At 36.3% G+C, this 27,346-nt stretch overlaps 1 protein-coding gene across 1 annotated transcript in view; it reads left to right on the top strand.

Moving 5' to 3' along the window:
• Window positions 1-632: 632 nt before the first annotated feature.
• The window catches only part of LOC131431341 (putative odorant-binding protein A10), a 105,551-nt gene continuing 78,837 nt past the window's right edge, over window positions 633-27,346 (top strand). The window contains exon 1 of the mRNA XM_058596993.1: window positions 633-1,305. Coding sequence (XP_058452976.1) covers window positions 1,107-1,305 — 199 coding nt within the window. The 5' untranslated portion in view covers window positions 633-1,106. The remainder of the gene's footprint in view (window positions 1,306-27,346) is intronic.

Genomic DNA, 27,346 nt, shown 5'->3' with positions numbered 1-27,346 from the left:
TGTTTGCATGAATGTATAAATCCCAGAAGCAAAGGCCATACCAGCAACAAGAAACAATGGGTTAAAAATCCCAAGAGCTTTTCTTTTAATTTTATTATCACTGTGCAGTTGGATCAGAGCTAAAATCCATTAGCAGGGATTAGTTACATATCAAGCATTTCACTGTATGCTTATACATAAAGAAAAAAAACTAACCGTAAGAGCACTACAATCATCCGAAAGATTACAGTTGATGGAAATAACTGCACGCTCATGAAATCCTTATATCCATTTAAGCATACATGGCAGAAGATTTCCCAAGTAGGGGGCAAATCTCTCCTGCAGTACCTTCGCCCAGCAGGCGAAGTGGGTGGCTATGGGTGAGGAACAACAAGTGACTGATTTGGACTGGCTATCACACTGAATTACAGTATATGACATAGACAGTCAGGCGGCGATATTCGAGCTGTTGCAGACATTTGTTTTGGAGTGCTAAATGTTACTGCACGTGATTCCAGTCGACCATGTGGTCCTGAAAGGAGAGATATTTCTCTCCTGTTTAAATAAACGTGGTCCTTGGCTCTCTGGTCTGTGCTCTCATTCTAAAGTACTTACTACCGAATCTCAAGAGAAAGCATAAAACATAACGCACCGTTGAATCAAACATCAGTCTACCATTGACCGTCGTGAGACTTGGACAGTCTTCCGAAAAAAACAGAGCTCAAGAATCCAGGAGGGAATTTCTCCGTACGATAATAACAATCATATCATTCGTGTTTCATATCACGTGAATAGTCACGACTCCGATATCAGCTGCTGTTAGTGCGGTTCAGTGAAGCCAACATCCGGCGTTGTTTTATTTTGCTAATCTAATCAACAGTGTGCCATCTGACGAAAAAAAAACGTGATCTAACTGTGCTAGTGGAGTTGAAAGTACGATATCATTCGCGACCAACAGCATAATTGGGTCTAATTCAATGCTCGCCTGAGGAGTATCACCGGCGGCCCTTGAGTGGATTGTGTATTCTCGGCTTAATAAGCGCGTAGCTTCTTGAATCCTCGGCCGGCTAACGAGAAGGCTTAATTCAATAATTGGTACAAATCAGTGGCGTTGGAGATTGAAAACGATGAGTTTGATAAAGCTGGTTATGCTGCCGACGGTGGGGATTATCATCGTGCTTATGCTGTTGGGGTGGCCTCAACCGACGGAGGCCAACGACAGTCAGAATCTCAACCGACTGCTGAACAACCAAGTCATCGTCAGCCGGCAGATAATGTGTGTTCTGGAAAAAAGCCCGTGCGATCAGTTGGGACGCCAGTTGAAAGGTGAGGCTAGTGTGATGCGTTTATTTAGGATAACAATCATTAAATTGTGATTTGATATCGTTGATGAGTTACAAATCAAGTTAGGGATATATTTCATTATTATTTTGTCCATGCAAACTATTGGAACTGGTGTACCTTTACTTAAATCATTGTTGCTTTGAAAATAAACGTTGCTGACTGCTGAGTTTAATCTCGAAAAAAAAAAACAATAGTTTGTGTATTTACCATTAAACTTATCAATTTTGAATCAACCTCAGAAATAAATAGAACAACAATCTGGCAAACACGAACGAAGCAGGTGCATAAAAATAACCCACATTTCAAAGGCGAAAACCCACAAAAACAGGCAGCATGGTTTACTCATGATTCTTCGCATATCTTCTCCGTTTTATTTTCGACATTTTGTTCTAATAAAATTTTTATCACAAGGCTCAAGGAAACAAATTACGAAGTAATGGCATTTCATATATTATCGATCGCGATACGATGAAGATTTTATGATGAATAACAACATTTTCGCCTTATGATCTCTAGAAATTTTACTCCAAAATGTGGCAGGCAGGAACATACAAAAATTCCAGTTGAGACACAAGGAATGCGTGATGCTCTCGGCTGCTTTGTTCAGTTAATCAGTCGGGCTAAATCTGCAATATAGGGAGTAGGACAAACATTGGAGCGTTAATTTTGTTTGTGTCTCACGTGAATTTTTAGATTAATCTTCGATTGTAAGGCCAAATTCAGCAGCTAGAAGTTCTATATTCTGGCATACGGCGCCGTTCTATTTTTTATATACTTGAAACACGAGTAATACACTTAATGGGGCTACCAGTTTTTCTTGTAATAAAATCCAGATTAAAATTTTAAAACTGACATAAATTATGCATCTAGAACTAGAACACTGCTAAATATGCCCTAAGAACCAGCGACTGACACTTCCGTTTTGTTCGAATATCCGAATTGAAAAGACGATGAGTTAATTTGAATGTCGCTTACTTCGATTGCACATTAGGTTCAGTATCCATGGATACAATCTTATGAAACTTTTTGAGCTATACCGCTATACCGTTGCTCCTGGTTCCCACATTATCAGATCCGAATGGATTCCGAATCGGCGAGAAATTTTCATTCGGAATTCCATGTGGAAATCATGTGGAATTCTGAATCAATTACAACTCCAGTGCAACAACCGATTCCGAATGAATTTCGCCTACAACCGGTTGATTCGGAAATCTGTCGGAATTTAGTGAGAAGATGCGGACTGAATTGTCAGTTCGTCTTTTTCTTCTTCTTTCCAGATTTTGCACGTTTTCGTGCTGATTTTCAGTTTTTTGTTAAATGAAAACATCACATAACTAAATATACAAATTTAAATCTTCATGTTTTTTCGGATATACACACACCAAAAAAATTTGAATAATACAGGTGACTTAATTCTTCATACGATGTAATTCATAAAGACCTAATCTGTCAAATGACGGAAAATCTTATTTGTAATGACTTAATGTTAGATGAGCTCTAATTTTACTGGTTTCGACTGTAACTTGCGTTCTGCTAGCAGGTGCGACTGTATGAATTTAAATGTTGTTTTTACCAGCCATGCAGATGTGTGCTTCTGTGGCTCAGTCGATTAACAGACGTACTTGCGATCCAAAGATTCTCGGTTCAAGTCGCAGCGGTTGCTCTTCAGTCTTCTTTTTTTATTTCAACGAATTTCATGTCATGGAGTTTTAGACACAATATTAAATGTTCTTCCACGTGAATTTGCGTGAACTGCGACGCTCCATTTATGTGCATCTAATAAGTTGTAAAATCACAGGGATTTTTTTAAGTGTGCAGAACTTATTTACTAACCAGGTCTTCTTAGAATTCCAACATAAACTGTTAAGGTTCGCTGGAAATTAACAAAACGGCCTACCTTAGTCAGCATCATCCATTCCTAACGCTCGTATCTGTACTGTATTTCACAGTATTGTACTGTATTTTCGACCCAAATACTGCGTACTGTTTTTCACTCTTATATGTACTGTATTTTAATCTGTACTGTATTTTTACACTGCAGAGTACTGTATTTTTCACAGTAAGAATTCAAACAGAATTTCAACTCAAAAAGCAAAACGTCAGAATGGCAGTGACAACACAGAGTGATTGTGAATGTGAATGTAAGTTCATGCAAACAACAATTTTTTCATTAATCATTCTTGTTCAGAGGGCGTCAAAACAATTTAACGAAATATTGATGATTAAAAAAAAGAAAAAAAAATTCAACCAAGAAGAATCATACGATTCTCAAAAAATGTTTGATAAATAATTCGTTCTATTTTTTTAGTTTCCGTCGAATTTAAAAATGCCCTAAAAGGAAAAAAAATATTGAGATTATGAAAATAAATCATTTGATAATTATTTGTTTTAAACGATTTGACTTGTGGAGGCGTAGAGCCAGATTGAGCTAGTTTTACATTTGATCAGTATCTAACGAAGAAGAGATTCAAAAAATGATATGCGAATACAACTATTTGATGAAAACCGCAAAAAATGCTACCGCATAAACGCGACTTGAACTCGTAGCTAGCTCCTATTCGAGGAAATCGTTTTTCCAGTTTAGCTACCCAGCATGTGAAACACGCGAAAAAACAGACTAATTGAGGGCTGGAACAACTGGCGTAAAAAAATGAACGAATATTCAATGACATTTATAATGCCACTGTCAATCTAGCACTGAACCGATCGAGCACTGAAAAATCATGCAGTCGAGTAAGAATTCATTGCGAATTCCGTCATTTCGATAATGTGGGTTTCTTCCTAAAGATTGTCTGGCAGGAGCCATACCATTTTCTATATATAACGACATTTTTTTCACAAATTGCACAAAACAAGTACCGTTCGATGCTTTGTAATTCATTAAAATTACATCATTTTCATACTTCCTAGAGTAATTAAAAGTTAGGGCTTTTTTTATCGAGCCAGATGGTATAAGCGAGCTATTACTATTCCCACTTTAGAAAAGAGTGAGGGTGGAGTCGATTTTTTATTTGTTGTTTTAATCGATATCTGAGAACAAAATTTTAAAGTTTGTTCTTTGAATTTTATTCTCAACTTTCTTTGCGTTTCGCCTTCGGCTCGTCAGTGCTTAAAGCAGTTCAAATTGAACTGCCATCTCGTGCCTAGCAGTTCAACTTAAACCGCTAAGCAGACGCAAAGTCCACACTACTTATGTGACCCTTTAAGGATATAACACTAGGTGCCATATCCTATCTGACGTCTCGGGCGTAAACGAATGACGACTGGCTACTGGTCGCCGCAGAGTTTGAACATTTAGGGGTTTTTTGTTTTGTGCAAAAAAGCACATATTTAGTTTCAACTTTCTTTGCGTTTCGCCTTCGGCTCGTCAGTGCTTAACGCAGTTCAAATTGAACTGCCATCTCGTGCCTAGCAGTTCAACTTAAACCGCTAAGCAGACGCAATTTTATTGTTCTTTGAAATTGCTTCACACGATATAAATCAAACTACTGATCCAATCGACATGAATCTTTTGGTCGCCGATGCCACTTACTTTACTACGAAGCGCCATTTCTAAATTTACCCCGTACAAGAATGGGTAGAACTTAATCGTGAATATATCTAGTCGCTTTTGAAAAATCATTTATTATTTCCTTTGTATTTTCTTGTAGTAAAACATTACAAGAATATTCTATGAAATGTTCACGCCTATCGGAACAAAACTGTGCTTAACTCATACTGCGAAGAAGTAAGAGCTCGGCACACAGGCCCAAGATTTCTATTTCGATCGACTTAAAAACTTGACCAAACATTCTTGAAATGTTTCATAATAACAAAATACAAAAGAAACAATGTGATTTTTTAAAAATGTTAGACCCTACAGGCTCCCTAGAGTAATACATTGTTTGCTTCGATTATATAGACAGAATCCGTGCAGTAAAACTTCTTTCAATTCATTTGAAACCGAATGAGAAACACACTGACGTTCTCTCTACTGCAGTAAACTTCACACTCTGACACACACACAACGTTCGCTGACCGTACCGAACCGGCAGCATTCAGTTCTTCAATCGATTTTCTTCAAATCAAAGCTCAGTTTAATCACCGTCAGTTGATCTCTTGAAGTAACAAAATATCTCTTTCAATAGTGTGAGAGCGGGTTTCAAACGAAACGTAAAGATAGTAAAGATAGCTGAGGTTTAATGAGGTTTATGGAAACATTCGAATTGGTTCAAGATAATAGATGAAAGATAAAACAGGTAGCTGAAATATCAATTACAGAATACACATAAATTAATAGTTTACTCCCTCAGTTTTCATTTTTGATACTTTACATCATTCATTATTCTATTCAGTGCTGGAAACTGCTGACATTTTTTTTTGAATATCTTGTGCTGGAAACTTTCACGTCTGCTACTATCCGGGCAGTCACACATGAATGCCGCGCGAACCATACAGATGAAAGTCGCATGTGACAGTCATGGGCGAGCGCTTCATGAATGTAGTGGTCTTACTCGTATTGGGCGATGAATGTGATGAAAAAATGACAGTCATCAATAGAATCGGCTGTATTTTGTTTTCGGTGTGAATTTCATTACTGGTAATAAAATTTCATGAAGAAATTCATAATGGCGTCAATAATGACGGTTTTCATCTCGATACTGTTCCATCAAATGGTTAAAATTCAAATTGCTGCTGTGGAGGCGATCAAATATCGTAGTTTTAAGCTTTGTCAAGATGCTTAGGGTTGTCAAAGAATGCACCGTTCCAAAACATTATTTTTTCTTCACAGAGAGTCTGAGTACAATTGAAGCCATTCGCTCAAACGCTGCTGGCAAAAATGAACCGTTTTTCTTGGGCGAAATAAAACAGTGCCTGAACGTGATATTGAATAATAATTATCAAATCACAATAGTTTGGGTCCCGGCTCATTACTGCACTCCAGGCAATGAAAGAGCCGATATTTTAGCCAAACGTGGTGCTATTGAGGGTGAAATTTATGAGAGACCGATTGCTTTCAACGAATTCTATAGCGCGTCTCGCCAAAGATCACTTGCCAGCTGGTAAGCTTCTTGGGATAAAGATGATCTGGGTCGGTGGATGCACTCAATTATTCCTAAAATATCGATAAAGGAATGGTTCAATGGTTGTCCAATCACTACATGTTAGATGCACATCTCCTTCAAATTGGACTTCCCGAGACTAATCATTGTGCTTGTGGCGAAGGTTATCGCGATATTGATCATATCGTTTAGGTGTCGTGCGTGGAGTATCGTGATGTCAGATCTCAACTAATAAATTCCTTCCGTACCCAAGGTAGACTATCCAATGTCAATGTGGAATAAAAGTGGTGAGCTGATACAAGCAAACCTGAAATAGTTATAAGATCATGTACAAAATAAATGTATTTTATTTAATGTATTTTATAATAGCAACTCGCTTGATAAAACAGTGTTTAGATTAACTAATGAATACCAACATACTAAAATGATATTCTAAATGTATTAGGTTTAAAGTACTATGTATTGTGGATGTCACGTTGAAGAGAAACTTTTGTGTATTGCCTATGAAATAAACGTGTTTATGAAAAAAAGTTAAAAATATATAGAATATGTTCAAACTAACGAAATTTTTTCCGAAGTGTGAAAAAGTATGTCATTTTTATTCGTGTTCATGTCATCTAGTTATGTGTCTGACATTACCCACCCGTAATTTTTTTTCAAATTAATTTTTCTAGATACCCAATCGATTTTTTATAATGTTTTCTTTAACACTATTGTATACAATCGACAGTATCTGAGTTACAAAGATTTGAAAACAGTGCGTTTGAAAAACACATTTATCTTATTGCAAAATAAGTTTCAGTTTGCCATACTGAAGACCGGCACAAAGTTTCATCCAAATCCGAGTATGTAAACACTGATGACTTGCTACCCATTTATGGAATTACTCACCTACTGCGTCGTCAATTTGTAAATGTCACTGATGATTTTCCGACGAAATTGCCACGCAATGCCGGTGATTATTCTGAAATTGAATTTCTCGAAGAAAGGACGGGTATTGCGTGATGGGTAAGCCATAGAGCCAGCAAGTGTTTCTGGCCTGAGAGGCGAATGACCACAAAACATACAATTTCTCAGATAATTTTGATTCAGCTCATGATTTATGGTTCCTGTAAGAAGGAATAGAAAATAATTCCTTCTCTGTAGCTACATACGAGCATCAAATCGTAAATCCATTCATTTGATCTCACACCGGAAATGGGAAAGAGGATGTCGAAAAAATCCGGTTACAAAAAAATAGTCAGAACATGAACAGGATTGAATCAAATATAATTTTCATATTTACGTCTCATTTATATATTTACTGAAAAATTTTAGCGTTCCGATGATTATTCAGTGCTCTTTTGCAACAGCTTCTACTGTGGAAAGAACAGAATTTCTAGGTTTCTTAATTTAACAATTAACGATTTTTTTTTCTATGAGGAAGCCCACCTACGATTGCCACTGGACAACCTTATGATAAAAAAAGAACCGGAATTTTAATTTTAAAATTCCCGCGCTTGTCCAATCGGTAAACTTTTATTCTCTCAACGTTGGCAACACTTTTATACACATTCTGTCAAATTTTGACGCATATCGTACGATTAGTTTTTGTTTGGCGTCTATACAAAGAAGGTTGAAAAATTTTTGTGTGGCGATTTTTATAATGGATGAAAATTTAGAACAGCTCGTCTTCAAAGCGCCATTCGGTCGATTGTTGTGCGGCTTCGACGTCATATTCATAGATCCACACCTCATCACCAGTTATGATGCATTCGATGAATGTCGGGTCACTATCTGCGTTGGAAATCATCTCTTTGGCCGCATCAACACGACGCTGTTTTCGAATGAAATTCAGCTTTTTTGGCACCAGCCGAGAAGCGACGCGTTTCAAACCCAAAACATCAGTTAAAATGTGTTCGGCTGATCCATAAGAGATTCCCAACAACACAGCAATCTCTCTAATCGGTACAGAACGATTTTGCAACACGATTTGCTTCGCCGATTCAATGTTTTCTTCAGTAACAGATGTTGCTTTGGGATCTCATCATGATCCAAGCTTGTACGACCACCTTTGAAGCGTTTATACCACTCGTATGCCTGTGTTTTTCCTAGACACTAACATTTTCAACGTTTCGGAACACTTAAATCCGTTTGCAACACAAAATTTTATGCACGCACGTTGTTCTAAATTTTCATCCATTATAAAAATCGTCCACGAAAATTTTTCAACTTCTTTGTATAGACGCCAAACAAAAACTAATCGTACGATATGCAAAATTTGACAGAATGTGTATAAAAGTGTTGCCAACGTTGAGAGAATAAAAGTTTACCGATTGGACAAGCGCGGGAATTTTAAAATGAAAATTCCGGTTCTTTTTTGATCATAAGGTATTTCTCGTTTAGTTTCATCACGCAGATTTTATGCGTATTTGTCACATAATGCAAATTGTGCAAAACAGCCCAAAAACACTTATAATCCGGCATAACAAGAATTCACTTTCGCGTCTAGTTTAAAACTTTCATAAGATATGGATGAGTAAATCAATTGAAATAACGGCACCGGATTTTTTTAAATTAGAAGCAATAAGAATCGTTAATGTAAACAGTAATATGTATAATGTTTTAGCCGGGATTCGCGGGTTCAAAACGCAGGGCACTGATTCTGTACGTCATTACAGAAATGCGCACACACAGATTAAAAAAAAAACAACATCTCTTGAGGGTGTATCGAAAATAAGCTATCCACAAACTTTTCTTTCAAATTATGATAAGAAACGATATTTTATTCAAACTAAAAATTGATCCATTATTGTACGAGGGTAAACTTGAGGATAATAAAAACCGGATGAAATTTAAGTTATTCTTTCACGAATTTCCGAACTTTTGATCGAACACTCTTCATTAAGTTCCAGACAAGTGTTAGCATCGCATTTTTTGGACACTTGAGCCCAAATTTTTGGAACTTCTGCATGTTCTCAGCTGCCTTACCAGTCTTCTTGAAGACCCTCTTCACGATTGCCCAGTAACGTTCGATGGGTCGAAGCTGAGGGCCAGTGCGGTAAAATTTCATTTTCAATCGAATAATATAAGATGAAAATGAAATTTATGGCAGCTGACCGTCAGCATATCCCTACTAATTCATTTGACTTTTGCTGCCATTTTCAAGTGAAGCTCCCGGAATTCACCGTCAGTTGATTAATCGTACCTAGTCATTTGAAGTTTTGTTTGCTCAGTTTCGAGTGCCAAGTAGTCTACCTGCTTCAACGCCTTCGCTCTTGGTAGTAAGCAAATTCGAACGAATAGAATTATAAATGGAGTAAAGTATTAAAAATGAAAACTAAAGGAGGAAACAATTAATTTATGTGTATTCTGTGATTGATATTTCAGCTATCTGGTTTGACTTTCATCTATTATCTTGAACCAATTCGAATGTTTACATGAACCTCATTTGAAGGCCGCTCTCACACTATTGAAAGAGATATTTTGTCACTTCAAGATATCAACTGACGGTGGTTAAGCTGAGCCTCGATTGAAGAGAAACGAGTGATGAATTGAATGCTGCCCGTTCGGACTGTCAGCAAACATTGTGTGTGTCAGAGAGTGAAGTTTACTGCATTAGAGAGATCGTCAATATGTTCCACATTCAGTTTCAATTGAATTGAATGAAATTTTACAGCACTGCTGAGGGCAATTTGGTGGATTGATATTTTTCTCATCGAAACTTATACCCTTTTCCGCAAGCCTATTGAAAGTGGTTTGGGATGGTTTTAACACTGAATTCCTTCGCTTCGCCAATTTTCGCATAGTAATACCCTTCTCACTTAGCCATGTGTTCAGAATCTTAATTTTCACTTCCTTTTCAATACGCGACACTTTGAAAATGCAGGATTTCAACCGGACAAAGAAGTTAACAAACGAAAGCTGACAGCCAAACGCACAGCATGCTGTGATCTGAGCATAAACAACCATCACAAATACATGCGTACAACAAATGTATGTGGATAGCTTATTTTCGATATACTCCTTATGACAAATTTTACGAGAAGTTGTTTTGCACAGAAAAGTTGTACTGGGTCTACTAATAGTAAATGATACTTTTATAAAAATCAACTTAAAATTGGAAAATATTAAGTTCAATACCTATATTATTACTATTACTATTATTATTATTATTATTATTATTATTATTATTATTATTATTATTATTATTATTATTATTATTATTATTATTATTATTATTATTATTATTATTATTATTATTATTATTATTATTATTATTATTATTATTATTATTATTATTATTATTACACGTCATAACTTTTATTAACAATTTTAAGCAGTATCTCATACCTGGTAAATAGAGTAATTCTTCAAACGACAAAAAATTCCAGCCATGTATTGACGAAATCAAATATGGTATCGAAAATACAAAAAAAATACTGAACGCTATCTCTTAGGTCGATTTTCACAATCGATGTTTTTTTTTTTGTGGCTAATACAAGTAATGCGTCTTTTCACTCTTCACGGTGAACACACAAAAATCGCATCATGTTAAAAGAAAAAAATGACAGGTGTCAGATCCGCCATATTTAAGTCGCAATATGTGAGTAAGTGTTTCATTGCAATACGGCTGAGTAATATAATTTTCAATGATTTCGGGAGAAGTGATGAGAATTGTTTGATATAAACATATTTTCGAAACCACATTCTTAGTTCTTTCGGGATTACGGAATTCAATAGATTATTGCCACTGTGCATAGATTCGAGAGATTAAATCAACATTATTGCATTAGTTTAGAATTTTAACGCCACTGTAACAGACATACAGAGCTCTAATTTAATAAAATTTGTTTTTTAGGCCTGATACAAGGATTTTGGGTCAGTTTAGTTGAAATCGGATGGGTTTCCCAAACTTTTCTGCTGATAATTTCAGGAATTGATGGATTAATGATAATCAATTGGAATATTAACAGCTTGAGTATTTACACGACCTTACTGAATTTTTTTTATGAACATTACAACTCACTTCAAGAAAAATTAATAAACACATTAATAAATTGTATTGAAAGTAGGAATGAAGCTTCTCAGAATATATTAAGCTTAGGAAATCAATAAATCAGACTTAAAATATAATTGAAAACATAAGGAGTGTATCGAAAATAAACTATCCACATTTATTTATTTATTTATTTATTATAATCGACAGAATATGGTCCTAATGATAATTTCTTGTAATATATACAAAATTTCCAAGTATCCTATTGCGTGATAGATTGAAGTCAAATCCTAATTAAACGCGATTGAATGATCTCTGCAAGCCAACAATAGCATTGTTAGCACCGTAGCTAGTTCGTCGTAAAGGAAGTCGAAGAAATGTACTGTTGCGAAGAGCACGGGATCGGACGTTGATATTAATTTCGCGGAGCAAAGCAGGGCAGTCAATCTTATTGGTCAAAACGTCTGATATCAATAAAGCACGTGCAACATCTCGACGAACTTGTAGTGTATCGAGACCGATTATTAACCCGCGACTTTCGTAGCTTGCTAGTTGGTGAGGATTGTTCCATGGTAAGCGCCGTAGAGCGAAGCGAATGAATCTGTGTTGTATCGATTCGATTCTATGAGCTCCGTTTATGTAGTGAGGGCTTTAGAAACGATATAGCTGATGTGTTGCTTGAATGTCAGTTGTTCATCGAGAAAGACAACATTGTCTTTAACACACGTCGTTCTGACTATTGGAGACCCATCCAGAAAGTAATAAAAATGAAAGGGCTCTTTCTTCTTCGAGAACGTGATGGTCGAGCATTTGTCAGGATTCAATTTCATACGGTTTACTTTACACCACTCGGCGAAGATCAACAACTGTCTATGATGAAAACCTGCATCTACTGGGCCTCGAATGTAATTGTAGATCTTAACGTCATCGGCAAACGATAGACGAGGGCCCTCTGGAGTAAAGTTGACGTCGTTGAATTACAGTAAAAATATTAAAGGCCCGAGATGGCTACCCTGCGGAATTCCGGACGAAGCGATAAACGCTTTGGAAACGTGATCGCCGATTTTCACTGCTAAACGACGATCTATAAGATATGACTGCAACCATCGAAGGATGTTAGAGCCGAATCCAAGTCTTTCCAATTTAGCGATTGTTATATTGTGGTTTATTATATCAAAGGCAGAAGAGAGATCGGTGTAAATAGCGTCTGTTTGTAAACTTTTTGACATACCATCAGTCACGTAGCACATGAATGACAATAGGTTGGTGGTTGTGGAGCGCTTAGGCATAAAGCCATGTTGAGTGTCGACAATATATTGCTTGCAGTGGTTGAAAATCGGTGTCAGAATAACCTTTTCAAACAGTTTAGGAGCTGCACTAAGCGATGTGATGCCACGGTAATTGATCACGTCTTTTTTGTCACCTTTGTTATACACTGGGAACATAAGTGATGTGATGTGATGTGAAGTGAAGCCACCATCAGTTCAAGGACTTGCCAGTGGATGCGGGTAGACTTACAGTAGCCCCGATATGACTCATCCATTCACCTTCTTACTATAGCTGTTACCGAAAAACGAACAAAAAGGGTTGGGCGGATACGTAAGTAGAGTCACTTACTCGTATTCCGCGGGAATAAAAGATGCTCTTCCAACCATAATATCCAGTGCATGGATGAAACATATCGCTATACATGCTTGAACCCGCCTGATGGTTTGTTTGAGAAGGGCGCGTCAGACTCATGTCAAACCTTCAGAAGGAAACAAGTTTCCTTCAAGTGACTTGGGCTGGCTATCCACAATCCCTCGTCCAGTCATCAATTCGTCCGATGTCCTGATGCTCCCTCCTCTTTACGCCCCCGTGCAAAATGTTTTATATTGATAAATACAATGAAACATAGTGTAATGAAATTAATATAACATAAAATGATATAATAGATTACAAAATAATATAATATAACATAATATAATATAATATATTTTAATTAATTATAATATAATACAATGTCATACAATATAATATAATATATTACAAAACATGATGTAAAATAACAGTTAATGTAGAGTGTCAGTTATGCTCTTCTATCTTCGCAATACTGCAGGAAGTAGCATATTTCTCTTCTAATAACAATAATAATATCTACATCTATAAAAATAATATATGTTATTATTATTGTTGACAAATTAATAATAATAACAATCAATATAATTATGAAAATAACAATAAAACCCTTCTTAATCCACCTAGTGGTGCGATAATGCCTTTCTCTTCTTTCATAACAGTCTCATGAAAATATGTTTCATACTTTTATTAAATAATTTTGGATACTAATTTTGACACCAATTGATTCAGATTGATTCGAGTAGGTCACAAAAGCATGCTTCAGAGTTTATGTCACACAGTCAGCATCATTTTTCCAAACTAGTGCTTGACATTTGCGTTGCCTATTTGTATAAGAACAGTGATGCTAATCTAAAAAAAGCCTTCTTAGTCCACTTAGTGGGATTTTCATATATCTTGAAAAATCACCATAGGGGGGAGTACATGAAATTTTCGAAATCGAAAAAAAATTTTTGATGCCAAACGGCTTAGAATTGCATGAAACGTCAAAATATAGTGTCATCTCGAAAAAAAAATTTTTTGAAAATATCGACTTTTTGGGACTTAGAAAAAATATGAAAATTTTTCTAAGTCCCAGAAAGTTGATTTTTTCAAAAAAATTTTTTTTTGAGATGACACTAAATTTCGATGTTTTATGCAGTTTTAAGAGTTTTGGCATCAAAAAAAATTTTCGATTTTGGAAATTTCATGTACTCCCCCCTATGGTGCTTTTTCAAGATCGATAATTGTCAAACCTTTACCACCGGGCAGCACCCCTTAAGCATGTCCGATTTAGGTCAAATTTTGCATGAAGGCTTTTTTCGAGGTGCTTAAACTTTTGAGCACTAGAACTTTACGAAAATAGAGTTGATCCCAAAATTTTGGCACCCTTATATATACAAGAGCGGTAAAAATCAACGTGTTTTGTCGGTTACGTCACTTATACCATCATATATCTGGAACCAAAAGTCACAACCATTTGATCTTCGAACTTGATCAACGGCCCGACAGTAGCTTTCAAACGAGCCCAAGTTTGTTAAAATCGGATCAGCCATCTCTGAGAAAATTGAGCGCGTTCAAATACAACGCTTTTTGTCGGTTACGTCACTTATACAATCATATCTCCGGAACCAAAAGTCACAACCATTTGATCTTCGAACTTGATCAATGGCCCGCCAGTAGCTTTCAAACGAGTCCAAGTTTGTTCAAATCGGTTCAGCCATCTCTGAGAAAATTGAGCGCGTTCAAATACAACGCTTTTTGTCGGTTACGTCACTTATACAATCATATCTCCGGAACCAAAAGTCACAGCCATTTTATCTTCGAACTTGATCAATGCCCCGATAGTAGCTTTCAAACGAGCCCAAGTTTGTTAAAATCGGTTGAGCCATCTCTGAGAAAATTGAGCGCGTTCAAATATCTTCGAAAAGTGCACACACATACACACATACACACATACACACACACACACACACACACACACACACAGACATTTTCCGATCTCGTCGAGCTGAGTCGAATGGTATATAACACTATGGGTCTCCGAGGCTCCGTTCGAAAGTCGGTTTTTCCAGCAATTCTAATACCTTTCTATAGAGAAAGGCAAAAACAATATAATATAGTACAATGAATTATATAATAAATAATAGAATAAATAAAATGATATGTTGCGATATGCTATGATATTATATTACTTGAATTTATATGTCATTTTTCATCCTCTCATTCTGCCATCAACGCATTCCATAGACCATTTGTCACCAGTGAGAACCAAGCTCACCTTGTGACGACCTTGATATTTAGTTGAAAGTTACTTTTGAAAATGATAACTTATAAGGAAAACAAATTTATATTTTGCGCAGAGGTACGTAGTACTACTCATAATAAACCCTATAATATAATATAATATAATATAATATAATATAATAAAATATATTATAATATAATACAATATAATGTGATATAATGCAATGCAGTATAATACCATACAACATAGTATATAATAACATAAAATAGTGCAAGACGATAATATATGAAATAATATGCTATGATACAATATAACAGTTAATGTCGCAGTGTCAGTTACGCTCTTCTAATAATAATAATAATAATAATACATGATGTAATAAACAACAGAATTATATGTTGTAATATACTATGATAAACACTGCATTTTAGGATGGGCTTCAACCTACAAACCATTTCGCACCCTCTCATTCTGCTACTAACGCAGAAGGCGATAGCACCCAGTCGACGCCGTTCTATTGACGAAATGTCATCATAGACGCTCGGGGAGGCATGAGATAGGGACTTGTGAGGACTAAGTTATCTCACCATTTGACGACCATTATACACTGGGAACATAAGTTGGGAAAAACTTCTTTAGAGAGTGACATCCGAAATAGTCGACAAAGGGGAGCAATTACACATACAAATACATACATTTGTGTTGTACGCATGTTTTTGTGGTGGTTTTTTATGCTCAGATCTCAGCATGCTGTGCGTTTGGCTGTTAGCTTTCGTTTGTTTACTTGTTTGAGCGGTTGAAAATCTGCGTTTTAAAAATGTCGCGTATTGAGTGGAAATTAAGGTTCTGGACACATGGCTAAGCGAGAAGGGTATTACTATGCGAAAATTGGCGAAGCGGTTTGGAATTAATCATGCCAGTGTTAAAACTATCATTAATAAGTTTGAAGAACACTATTCTATGGATGAGCTGCCAGGAAGAGGCAGAAAACCCGGTTCTTCCAACCTGAAACTGGACCAGAAAGTGGTATCTGTAATCATGAAGAACAAATCAATGTCAATGCATGATTTGGCCAAAAAAGCAGGAACGAGTGCCGGAATGATCCAACGGCGAAATCAAGAGGCGAAATCACCTGAAGACCTACAATAAGCAGAAAATCTCGAAAAAAAGTGTAGAACAGAAGAAGCGAGCAGCAACAAAAGCCCGGAAATTGTATTCGCGTCTTTTGCAGAGTCCGGATACATGGGTTTTGATGGACGATGAGTCTTATGTAAAGGAGAACTAAAAAACCCTTCCAAGTCTACAATACTTTACTGTCGTCGTTGGTGAGGGTTTGAGCATTGCGGACAGGTCGATTCAAGTGGAGAAATTCGGTCAAAAGGTACTGGTACGGCAAGCAATACGTTCCTGTGGTTTGAAGTGAACAATTTTTTACACTACCGGAACTATAGATGCAGAAATCTATCGATCTGAGTGTCTCCAGAAGAGATTGCTGCCTTTATTAAAGAAGCATAGTACACCTCCACTGTTTTGGCTGGATTTGGCGTCGGCTCACTATGCCAAAACCACTCTCAATTGGCTTGCGGAAAAGGGTATAAATTTCGTTGAGAAAAATATCAATCCTCCGAATCGCCCTCAGCTTCGACCCATCGAACGTTACTGGGCAATCGTGAAGAGGGTCTTCAAGAGGACTGATAAGGCAGCTGGTAACATGCAGGAGTTCAAAAAAATTTGGGCTCAAGCGTCCAAAAAATGCGATGCGAACACTTGTCCGGAACTTGATGAAGAACGTTCGATCAAAAGTTCGAAAATTCGTGAAGGAAAAACTTAAATTTCATCCGGTTTTCATTATGGTCAAGTTTAACCTCGTACAATAAAGGATAAATTTTTAGTGTGAATAAAATATCGGTTCTTATCATAATTTGAAAGAAAAATTTGTGGATAGCTTATTTTCGATACACTCCTTATTTTGTAACACTGAACAGCAAAATAAAACGGGTTTGCTATAAAAAATAAACTACCCATATGGTGAGATGCATTACCGAACACTCAATTCATAATGGATGCGCCTACTTTAATGAAATCACTGCCTACTTTAATTTAAATTACACGTGTCTTAGTTAAACAGAAAGGTCATTCTGTCTGAAAAAAAACTCATCACTTTGGCAGATTCAAGCTCTCCAGTTTCAGCACGGTACGTGGCTGGGAGTCTTGTTTCAAAGGACGCTCTGGGATGTACGAATCCTGGTAGCCAACTCCACATCCTGCCAGACTATATGTTGTTGATAACGTCATGTTCACGATGGCATCCGATTCGGACTGAATCACAGCACAGCAATCCAATGAAGGACTTACTGTTGATTGCACATCAAACGATCAACAACCATGTGTGAGTTCGGAATCGTCAATAGTGGCGAATTTATTTTTTGCTTCGATTATGGATGTTTCATCTTTATTCTTTGTGCCGATGTTGACAATCGTACCCAGTCTGGGTCGCATCACGTGGCAACGGCCCCCTCGCCTACTGCGATGTTCGCTCCCTCCATTCAACCATATTGACGCAATCGTTCGGTTCAACATTTTGTCTGTTTGTCTGCGCTTGGCATTTCTCAATACCTCCTAATAATACTAATCTCTTCTCAGTATCCTTCTGGAAGCCGGTCGGAAGATGTGACACTGTATTACGTGTCCTCGGTAACACCGAAATCACGTTGCTTGCGTAGTAAGCTTGGCACGCTGCTTTAAGCGCTCTTTGAAGTCATGCAGCCATCCGGTAGCAAAAGAGTGAAAGGAAATAGGTTAACAGCACCCAGAAGGAACGAGGCAATTTGAATGTACGGACGACGTCGAACCGCGCCGTTTTTATTCTTCCTTTGATGATTGCCATTCTATCACTAGCCAACGTCAGCAGGACCTAAAAGCAAGAACCTTTCGACTTCTGGCTGCCATCAGATCAGCCGAACGGGCGAGAAATTGGTTCGAGTGGTAACATCTTGAGGCGATGAACTTTTGCTCCATGGTTTGCAATACATTTGGAGGGATATTTTTTGTGAGGCAAAATGATACGCTGCTCGCTTTGCGATGCCAAATGGTTTCGAATAGAACAGTCGGTTACTGCACAAAGGAACTGTCGAGTAATTTTGTTTATTCAGTATTTATTTGAGGAGCTTTAGTCTGCTACCAGCCGGAGTGATCTCAATCTTTGTTATACAATCATATTCTATGATTGCATTATTACTTAACTGGTGGAAGAAATTAAAGTAGTTTTAGATTAGCAAAACATTCAATATTATCACTGCCAACGAGAAATAGACCGAGAAGGGAGGTAGTCTAATACAACCGTTGCCAAATCGTCAGACGAAGGATTCGAACCTACAAATTTCAGGCACAAATCTTCAAATAACTAGGGGAACGTGCCACTTGGGCCAATTAGTTCTGGTGCTGATAATGGAGAACAGAACAAGATGGATAAGAATTCGATTTTTTTAAATAGTCAGAGCGAGATTTCCGGTGTGAGATTAACAGCAGGTAGTATGTACAGTATGAACTTCAACCGACCCGTGCAAAGTATCATTCAACTGTTTCTCGCTACTTAATCGGGTTGCTTTCCGGAGCAGGCTTCCCAGCAGTACTGCTTTTCAATGACATCCGCCACGAGATAGCATGAACTGTCGGAGCGCAAAGTCGAAAGCCCAGTCTACAATATGTGTGAAGCATACGCCGAACTGTAATGGCAACAGCGCTCGCATGCCTAAATGAATGCTGTCACTGAGACAGTTTGTACTCGCTAGATTGATGAGAGTATTCTATCCGGAGAGTAGTCAAACCGAACGGGCTGTTTGTATCCTGTTTCTTTCTGTTCGCTCATTCGCATAAAATGTTACGGAGACAGCCTTTGAAAATCGAAGACATCCTTTGATTTTAAGGGCATTACTGTTACGAAGGGCTGTCGCAAGCCGGCTGTCTCATCAATGTCTCTTGAAGCAATGAACCGGCTGTTTCTGGAGACGAGCCGTGGGTCATAGTGCGCTCGCACTATTTCGGCTGCCTCAATGAAATGGTACTAGTACATACGATTGCGTTGTTGGGATTACCTTTGCAGGAAACTTTAGTAACGTTTCATTACAATACCATTGTGAAATAAAGAAATTGTTTTAGATTTATATATACTGTCGGCGAAGGCAATGAATTTTAATAACTAACGAATATTAAAAGATAAACACTGAGTTTTGTGTAACGGCTCATATGTATATATGAATTTCTAAAGTATTGATCCTTACTGCTTCCTTCTTATTCCTAAAGAAACAGATACACTTCCATTCATTAACAATACTCCGAAAATGTCTTATGCACCCTTATTCTGAATAATGACGTTTGATTTTTGGATCGAATCGTAGCTACTTTTCACAACTAATTAATTATGTAGTGTATTTAACGTTACTCCACCAATAGTCGGCACACTTTGGTACCCGTGCCTCACCGATTTCGTTGAAACTATAGAATATGATACTCTGAACCCAAATAAGATGTTTGGTGCACTTTGAATAGTTTTCGACCATAAAATTGAATGGGCAACTTTTATGTTTATATGTGAACATGTGCTTTCAGATTTTCGCTAAAAGTGTTTTAAAAAGAAAAATATAATGAAACCATTATTTTTCCCAAAAGCATCAAATTTTTTGGTTTACCCCAAACTTTGTTACAAATTTAGTATTCTCAATTGTTCTTTTCCACATAGGAATCAATCAACTAATAGCTTAAATTTATTTAAAATAGCTTAAATTTAGTTGTTCATTTAACATTCACATAGGTTTTGCCAGCAGTTGAAGGAATGAGAATATAAAAAACGTTGAGTTCTTAATTTGTTACTACCTTTGAGAACAGATCTTCAATAAACCTCTTTTGTTTTCATAAATATCACAAAACTAGAAAAATAAGTTTATAAGTTTTTTTATGGAATTCAGTGCCTATTAATATAGCTTCATTGCGGCTTAAATTGACTTTCCCTTTGCTCTCATTGCAAGTTTCTAAGTACTCCCCGGACCTTGTAATTGAGCTCTTTTTCGTTGAGGTGGTAGATCTTTTAGTACCATCTACACAAATACAGGGTCCGCAACCATGAAGTTGATTGGGGGAGCTCGCAGATAAAAAGTAGTTCAACAGATGGTTGTTTATGTGAAGAAAAGTTAAGAAGAAATTTTCATCGCAAATCATTTAATCATCGCAAATCATTTAATTAAAAGCCTTCCATTTAGTTTCATCCATATTCGACTTCTTGTTTCGAAATTAAGGGATGATCAGTACCAAAACTGGGAATTTAAAAATTTAATTTTTGAATTTTAAATAAATGAAAGACAAATTCGTGTCATATACAGCTCTTAAATTCTGTTTCTCCTAGGATAACTAAAACAATGAGTTTCTTAGGGTCGGAAATGACTGCTACAATATTATTATTATTATTATCATTATTATTATTATTATTATTATTATTATTATTATTATTATTATTATTATTATTATTATTATTATTATTATTATTATTATTATTATTATTTTCATTATATCTTTTATTTATTCCCGGTTTCAAACTTAATTGTTCACCGGGGATTTACACCTACATTTTTCAGAACATAATTTCTTTTTAGAAAGAAAACTGTTAAATATGTGCAAAGAACTCGGCTCTCAGAAAGTTTGACTATTTAGTTACAATATTTATAGTTCCAAACGTTTGATTTTTTTAAATGCAGACACAAGCTACTAAGGCAATTAGATTTTAGAAAATTTTCGACATTATTAGACTTTTAACTGCGGAAGTCGGATCCGAATTAAATTCAATAGTTCGCTTTGCTATTCACGAATAACTTTCCTTTTCCGTGAGGGCGTGAGAGTCGACTCAAACAGAAAACGAAAAATGTGTACGAGAATTGTAGCGAGCGCATATAAACTGGATGTGCTGTTTGAAATTTCAATGCACCGCATCTTCTTCTGCGTGCGGCTCGTGATTGCAACATCTACATTTCCAAAATTGGATTGAGCGTAAAAGCACATAAAGGAAATGATTGAGATACTTCTAGAAGTTTACATGAAATTGTCCTTTTAACTGTAGATATAAATTTGGGCCTCAGTTACTTTTATAGCAAGTATTGTGGTAAACAACGACATTAAGTTAAAGATTTCAAAATATACTGACACAAGCTTCTACTTGATGAAAGATACGCTTTAACCGAGTTTTAAATTTTACAATGTAAAGTGACAGTTTCAACGTGTGTAAAAGTCGCGAACTTCTGGTAGCTATGACCAAAATAATGTAATAGTTAATATGCTGTTTCTGGAAATAAGATAATTCTATGCATAACAGGAAGAAAATGATTCAGCAGATTATCAGCACAACCCTATATCATATAAGTAACCGTACTATATCCGATTTTTTTTTGGAATATATTCCAGGGTAATAGAAACACCATACTATTCATATATAGAAGAGAACTTGATATGTATGGAAAGCTTGAGACCACATTACTCAAGAAAGACATTATTACATAACTTGGGGAATTAAAACTTTTTTTCTAAATAAAACAAAATAAACATTCGAATCTGTTACGGGCAACCATGCTGCATTCCACGCTTGGAAACATATTTTTTTGAAGAACCGGAATTTTTCATTCAGTTTTTGCATTCAAAGCTTTGTTGTACGGTACCTGAAAATAAGATGTTTCTGGATGATTTTTGCCTTGCAAATTCCGACTCCAAATTTTTCACTCAAGGTTTTTATTCGATTGGTGGTTCAACGTATAACGAACTTAACGAGCCAGGTTTTGTATGTTTCATTCCTGACTTGAAAGAATTCTTAGTGTCCGTAGTATTGCAGCACTGGCCATGCAAAAATCCCGTAGACTTACAAGTCGACTGCAAAGCTAACGCTAACGAGTATCGAATACGGAATCTTTGATTTGAACATATCTTTCGCTACGAACATTTATTTACCGTTAACATATAAATCTAAAATCTGATTCAATTGGCTTTTACACTCTTATATAAGGAACGATTGCGCCTTTACTATCCTGAAGGAAGAGATAAAGAGGATGAAAATAATGCTCCACGCACATCAGTACGCGCATACACTATGAATGTTACAGCCCACAAACCGACCGCAAACTGCCTGAAAGGAGCACGCCGAACTGACTCAGCTATTAAAAAACATTGCTCTTTAATTAATCGATCTATCAATTCATAGAAGATCGACCAAAATATAAAAATTAACTTTCATTAAAACCAAAGTCCGTTCTTCAATCCGTTTCGTATTAGGAGTTTCGTATATTATTAATTATCAATTATATTGTTATCAATGCCCTACCAACGGTGATTGCTATGCGCAATGATCAACCGCTGCGCAAAGCAATCACCAAAGGCAAAACTAAAACCCACATGCTTGCCTCGAATCTTCATAGCAAACCAAGAGCAACAAATTTGAACCGCACCGGTTACTGTCGCAGACCTGGTCAAGGGAGAGTAATATTTTGCTCTCGACAGAAACAACGCAGTGACTGATACCCGAAGCTTACTGTCGCAACAGCGAGAACTTCATGCTTCTTCGGCTGTCGTGGACCATGACAAAATGTCTTACGATGGAATGAACTGTCGAACGAAGTGAATGACGGCAACGTTGGCTGTACAGAACTATTTGTCTAAGGGCTGTCGTGATGAAACCTATCACAAGGCTGTCATGGAAAGAGTAGCATGACATCCTCAATAATAATGTCGCGCGGCGGTACATTTGGGAAGCCTGTTCCGGAGTGTGTTTGTCCATCTGCAAGGCTAGCTTAGTTGGTTGAGCAGAAGGTTGCAAAGTAGAGTTTTCCCTCTGGTGATTCTTTTTCGCAGTATCAATCGAAATAGTTGAATCATTTAAAGTTATTTTTAGAGCACCAAAACCACAAACCATCAAATGAATTTGTATTCAATGTATCAAAAAACAAAATTGAAAATTAGGTATGGGCTTAATAGACACTTCGAATCAAAATGCTTTTAAGAGCGAGCTTTTTAAATGTAACAATCATAAGAGAAAAATGGAATATTTGAATATATGCAAGTAAATCTTGAGATTCTTTCGATGAAATGAAATAGTTGAGCAGTCAGAATAAAAGCCTTTTCTTACATTTTTGAGGAGAAAAATATCAACTACAATCCTTCTGTTTTAGTTTCGATGAAATTAGGTCTTTGCGGCATGGTAGAATACGTTTAAATATGTACTCTTTCTTGTATTCTCTTCATTTGATCCAAAAATAATGTAATTATTCATCCACCTCTGCAAATTGCTTGCCATATCAGAACTTTTCAAGGGAATCGTTCAACAAAAATGAGTTTATATTTTTGCGTGTCTTCTTTTCGAGCCACCAAACTTATCGTTATCCGAGATATCTAGGTTTGCTATAATTATACTCAATACTAATACGCTTACTGTGATAGTTTCGAACAGGAATCTCTCTCATGGAAACGTTAGAGGATACAGTACATAGTTGATTTATTAAAATACAACTTTCGAGAAATGAGACACACAAAAACTACAGTCGAAAATAGATTTTTTGTAAGTCAAAACACTTCCTGAAACACAAGAAAATCATTAGTTTGTTAAAATGAGTAGAATGTATTTATTCGAACCAAAACACATTGTGCCTCGTTTTCCGGCTTTTACAGGCTATTCGGTACACAAGTGGATGAGAAAGAAGGGCCAGTGTCATAAGCGTCTTGGCACGATGTGGATAAAAATATTTGCATTTTACTAACTTGCAGCAGCTTGTTGGAATGGTTGTCGAGATCATGAAAATTTCTGTTCATAAATTTATCATGGCCAACTAGTTAGGAAAAACCATATTACACAGTATCTCTAATCCTCAGTTGCTCAAACTCAATTGAAATAGTTATTTTGGTAATAAATGGATCAAAATTGTTCTGCAATCTATTTTCGGCTGTAGTTTTTGTGTGTCTTTTTTCTCGAAAGGACAATGTATGGAACATTTGTAGAACTAATTTGATACTATTATTTTTCTGAAGAAAGTATGTTGATACGATAACGCGTTTAAGAGTTATGCAATGTTTTTGAGTTTTTTGAAGGTATTTTTAAAACTAATTTAAATAAGTTAAAAAAATAACACCCTTCCAATTTTCTCTTAAATTTTTACTTTGACCTTTCAGAAACAGCATAGGATACATTTTTATCGATCTGGCATCTAATGAATATTGATATTTGAATCTTGGTTAGTTTTTGATAAAAAACCTGTTTTAATCCACCTAGTGGTGTAATGATGCCTTTCTCATGTACATATAATACTGTGGTATTCTATTTGTACTTCCGGAACCGGATACTGGGAACCAGCATAGCCGGAATTGGTTTGCTTAGTTGCCTACTGATAATGACTATCGATTTGTGTAGTTTTGAGACCAGATTAGAAATTTTTTTACGTTTTTTGTTTCGCCGGTTTAAGTGACGGTGTACAATATTGAACACACTTTACCCTATAACTCCGGAACCGGAAGTCGGATCCGGATGAAATTCAGGAATTCCATATGGGACCGGAAGACCTTTCATTTGAATCTAAGTTTGTGGAAATCGATCAAACCATCGCTGAGAAAAGTGAGTGAGATCCATTTTGGTATATATGACCACTATTTCCGGAACTTCCGGAACCGGATACCGGGAACCAGGATAGCCGGAATCGGTTTGTTTAGTTGCCTACTGATAATATCTATCGATTTGTGTAGTTTTGAGAACAGTTTAGGAAATTTTTTACGTTTTTTGTTTCGCCGGTTCAAGTGACGGTGTACAATATTGAACACACTTTACCCTATAACTCCGGAACCGGAAGTCGGATCCGGATGAAATTCAGGAATTCCGTATGGGACCACGAGACCTTTCATTTGAATCTAAGTTTGTCAATATTGGTTCAGCTCGACGAACTGAGTCGAATGGAATATGACACTTGGCCCTCCGGGCCAATTTTCACTAGTCGGTTTTTCAAGTGATTGCATAACCTTTCTATATGAGAAAGGCAAAAAACAATCATAACAATTTACTGGTAGCTCATATGAAAAGCTTGGTTGAACAAAATTATGCGCAATAATTAGTTCAATAACTCTTCTAAATACAACTTTTCGGTGGAACGTTTCACAAAAAAGTTAGAATAAAAAAATGATTTTTCAGGAACCACACTACTTTTACTTGGGAAAATTGATGTAACTCGATCAAATGAAGAGCTAGAGAGTTGCTAGCAATAAAATTTTCTACAACTTTATTGTACAACAAAATGATTTTTGAGTTCAATTAAGAAAGTTAGATTTCAGATTTCAATCTAAATGAGGATCACCCTAGTAACTTTTTTCATCAAAAGGAGCGCCATTTGATAACAAATAACTTTTGTGAAGACACCAACTACAAAAGACTAATATTTAATAGTGAAAACATTTTTGTCACGCTAATTTCCCGTTTCGGACCATAGTGCATTGTTTTTATAAATAAGCACCGATAATAATTTATTAAAAATTACCCTACCCGTCTGGAACCTGTTTTTCCGTGAGATTGTTGGCTCACTGACCCTCCTAAACTCGAACATGTTAGCTACGGCGATTGAAACTTCAAGATTACTCTGTTTCCGTACTGTATTAGATCAGTAGAACTTATCAAATTTCTGTTGAATCGACTCAACTGATAAGTTCCGTTAAATACTGACTAAGAGAGTTCTGAACGCCGCGGGTCGAAAATATTCAAACAATGCACCGGACAAATAAAACCAATAACGATGATTCCGCCAAGAACAGTGACACCGAACCAATGGACGGGATCGTTAATAGCGAACCACTGCTTCCCCTTCATTCGCTGGATAGCAAAGAAAATGCCTCTCCCCCAAGGAAGAAGATCACAACTAGATCCAGCAATCGGAAATATAATTTTGTTTTCTTCCATTGTCAAACAGACATGTTAAGTTTAACCTCATATGAGCCGAAATAAAAGAAACTTTATGAACAAAAAAAAACTAAGATCTCGGCTTCTTAAAAAATTATTCGTTCTCACAATAGACCTATTCAAACGCTGTTGGTTTCAGTTTTACTAGCACCGTTGGTTGCGTAAATGTAAGTTGCATAGATCTAATTATGATGAATTAATAAAACGTATAATCTGCATAGTAATAAAGGGTGTTCCGAAGAAGAACATTTTGAAATCGATTCGATTGATGCCAGATTCGGTAGAAACAGAACCGAGCAACTGTGTTGCGTAAAGAATGGCACAGACGATTTCTCAGGAACTGTACACAAATATCCTCATTGATAATCTCGGTTGTGTAGAAAATGTCGGTTTTCGAGCTACAGAAACAAATGGCCCGTCACAGAAGATATTTTTTTGCTTACTTCGATAGTAAAATTTGTTTATGTTACATATCGGGTAGAAGTGATTGCAAACCAATAGCAGGTTCTATTATTAAAGCCAAACATCTCAATGGAAGAAATTAACATTATTTAGTTTTAAATAAGAGTTAAAATATCAAAAATCATAACAAAGTCTGCATGGGAAAATAGCAACCAAATATCAAATTCTATCATTGTTATATCAAAGCATGAACAATATACTTATAAAAGATGTTTTTTCAGTTACTGAATATTCTAGCACCGCGAAAAGAATAATATCATAAGCATTTTTTTATCTGATTTTGATCCAGTTTTTTCAATTATATTCTATTTGAAGTTAGAACTACGGGATAAATTGTACTTAATTGAATTGAAATGCCTCATCAATTACTATATAAGATATATTTTGATAATTTTGACGCTTAACAGATATTGTACTACTTCTTGATTCCTTTGATTGAATATCAAGAAAATATCAAGTATCGCTATGACATCAAAGTATCCTCTTTTAGTTGTTCTATAGTCCTGCCCAGGAAGCTGTGTAAGGCCCGTAGGTCGCGTATAACCACGTGTCTCGCTCTGCGTATTACATTTCTCTCCATGCTCTCTCGCATATGCACAAAATTACTCTCGATGGGCCGGGTGACCAGAAATGTTTCAATATTTTCGATTACAAGTTTGCATAAAATGTGTCTGCACCCAATAAAGCTACCGCTTGTTTGGCAGCCTTCACTTCATTTTTATCGCGATAACATATATGTT

Source organism: Malaya genurostris, chromosome 2 (genome assembly GCF_030247185.1).
Source record: "Malaya genurostris strain Urasoe2022 chromosome 2, Malgen_1.1, whole genome shotgun sequence".
Lineage (NCBI taxonomy): Eukaryota > Metazoa > Arthropoda > Insecta > Diptera > Culicidae > Malaya > Malaya genurostris.
This window is presented reverse-complemented; position numbering and strand designations above follow the sequence as displayed.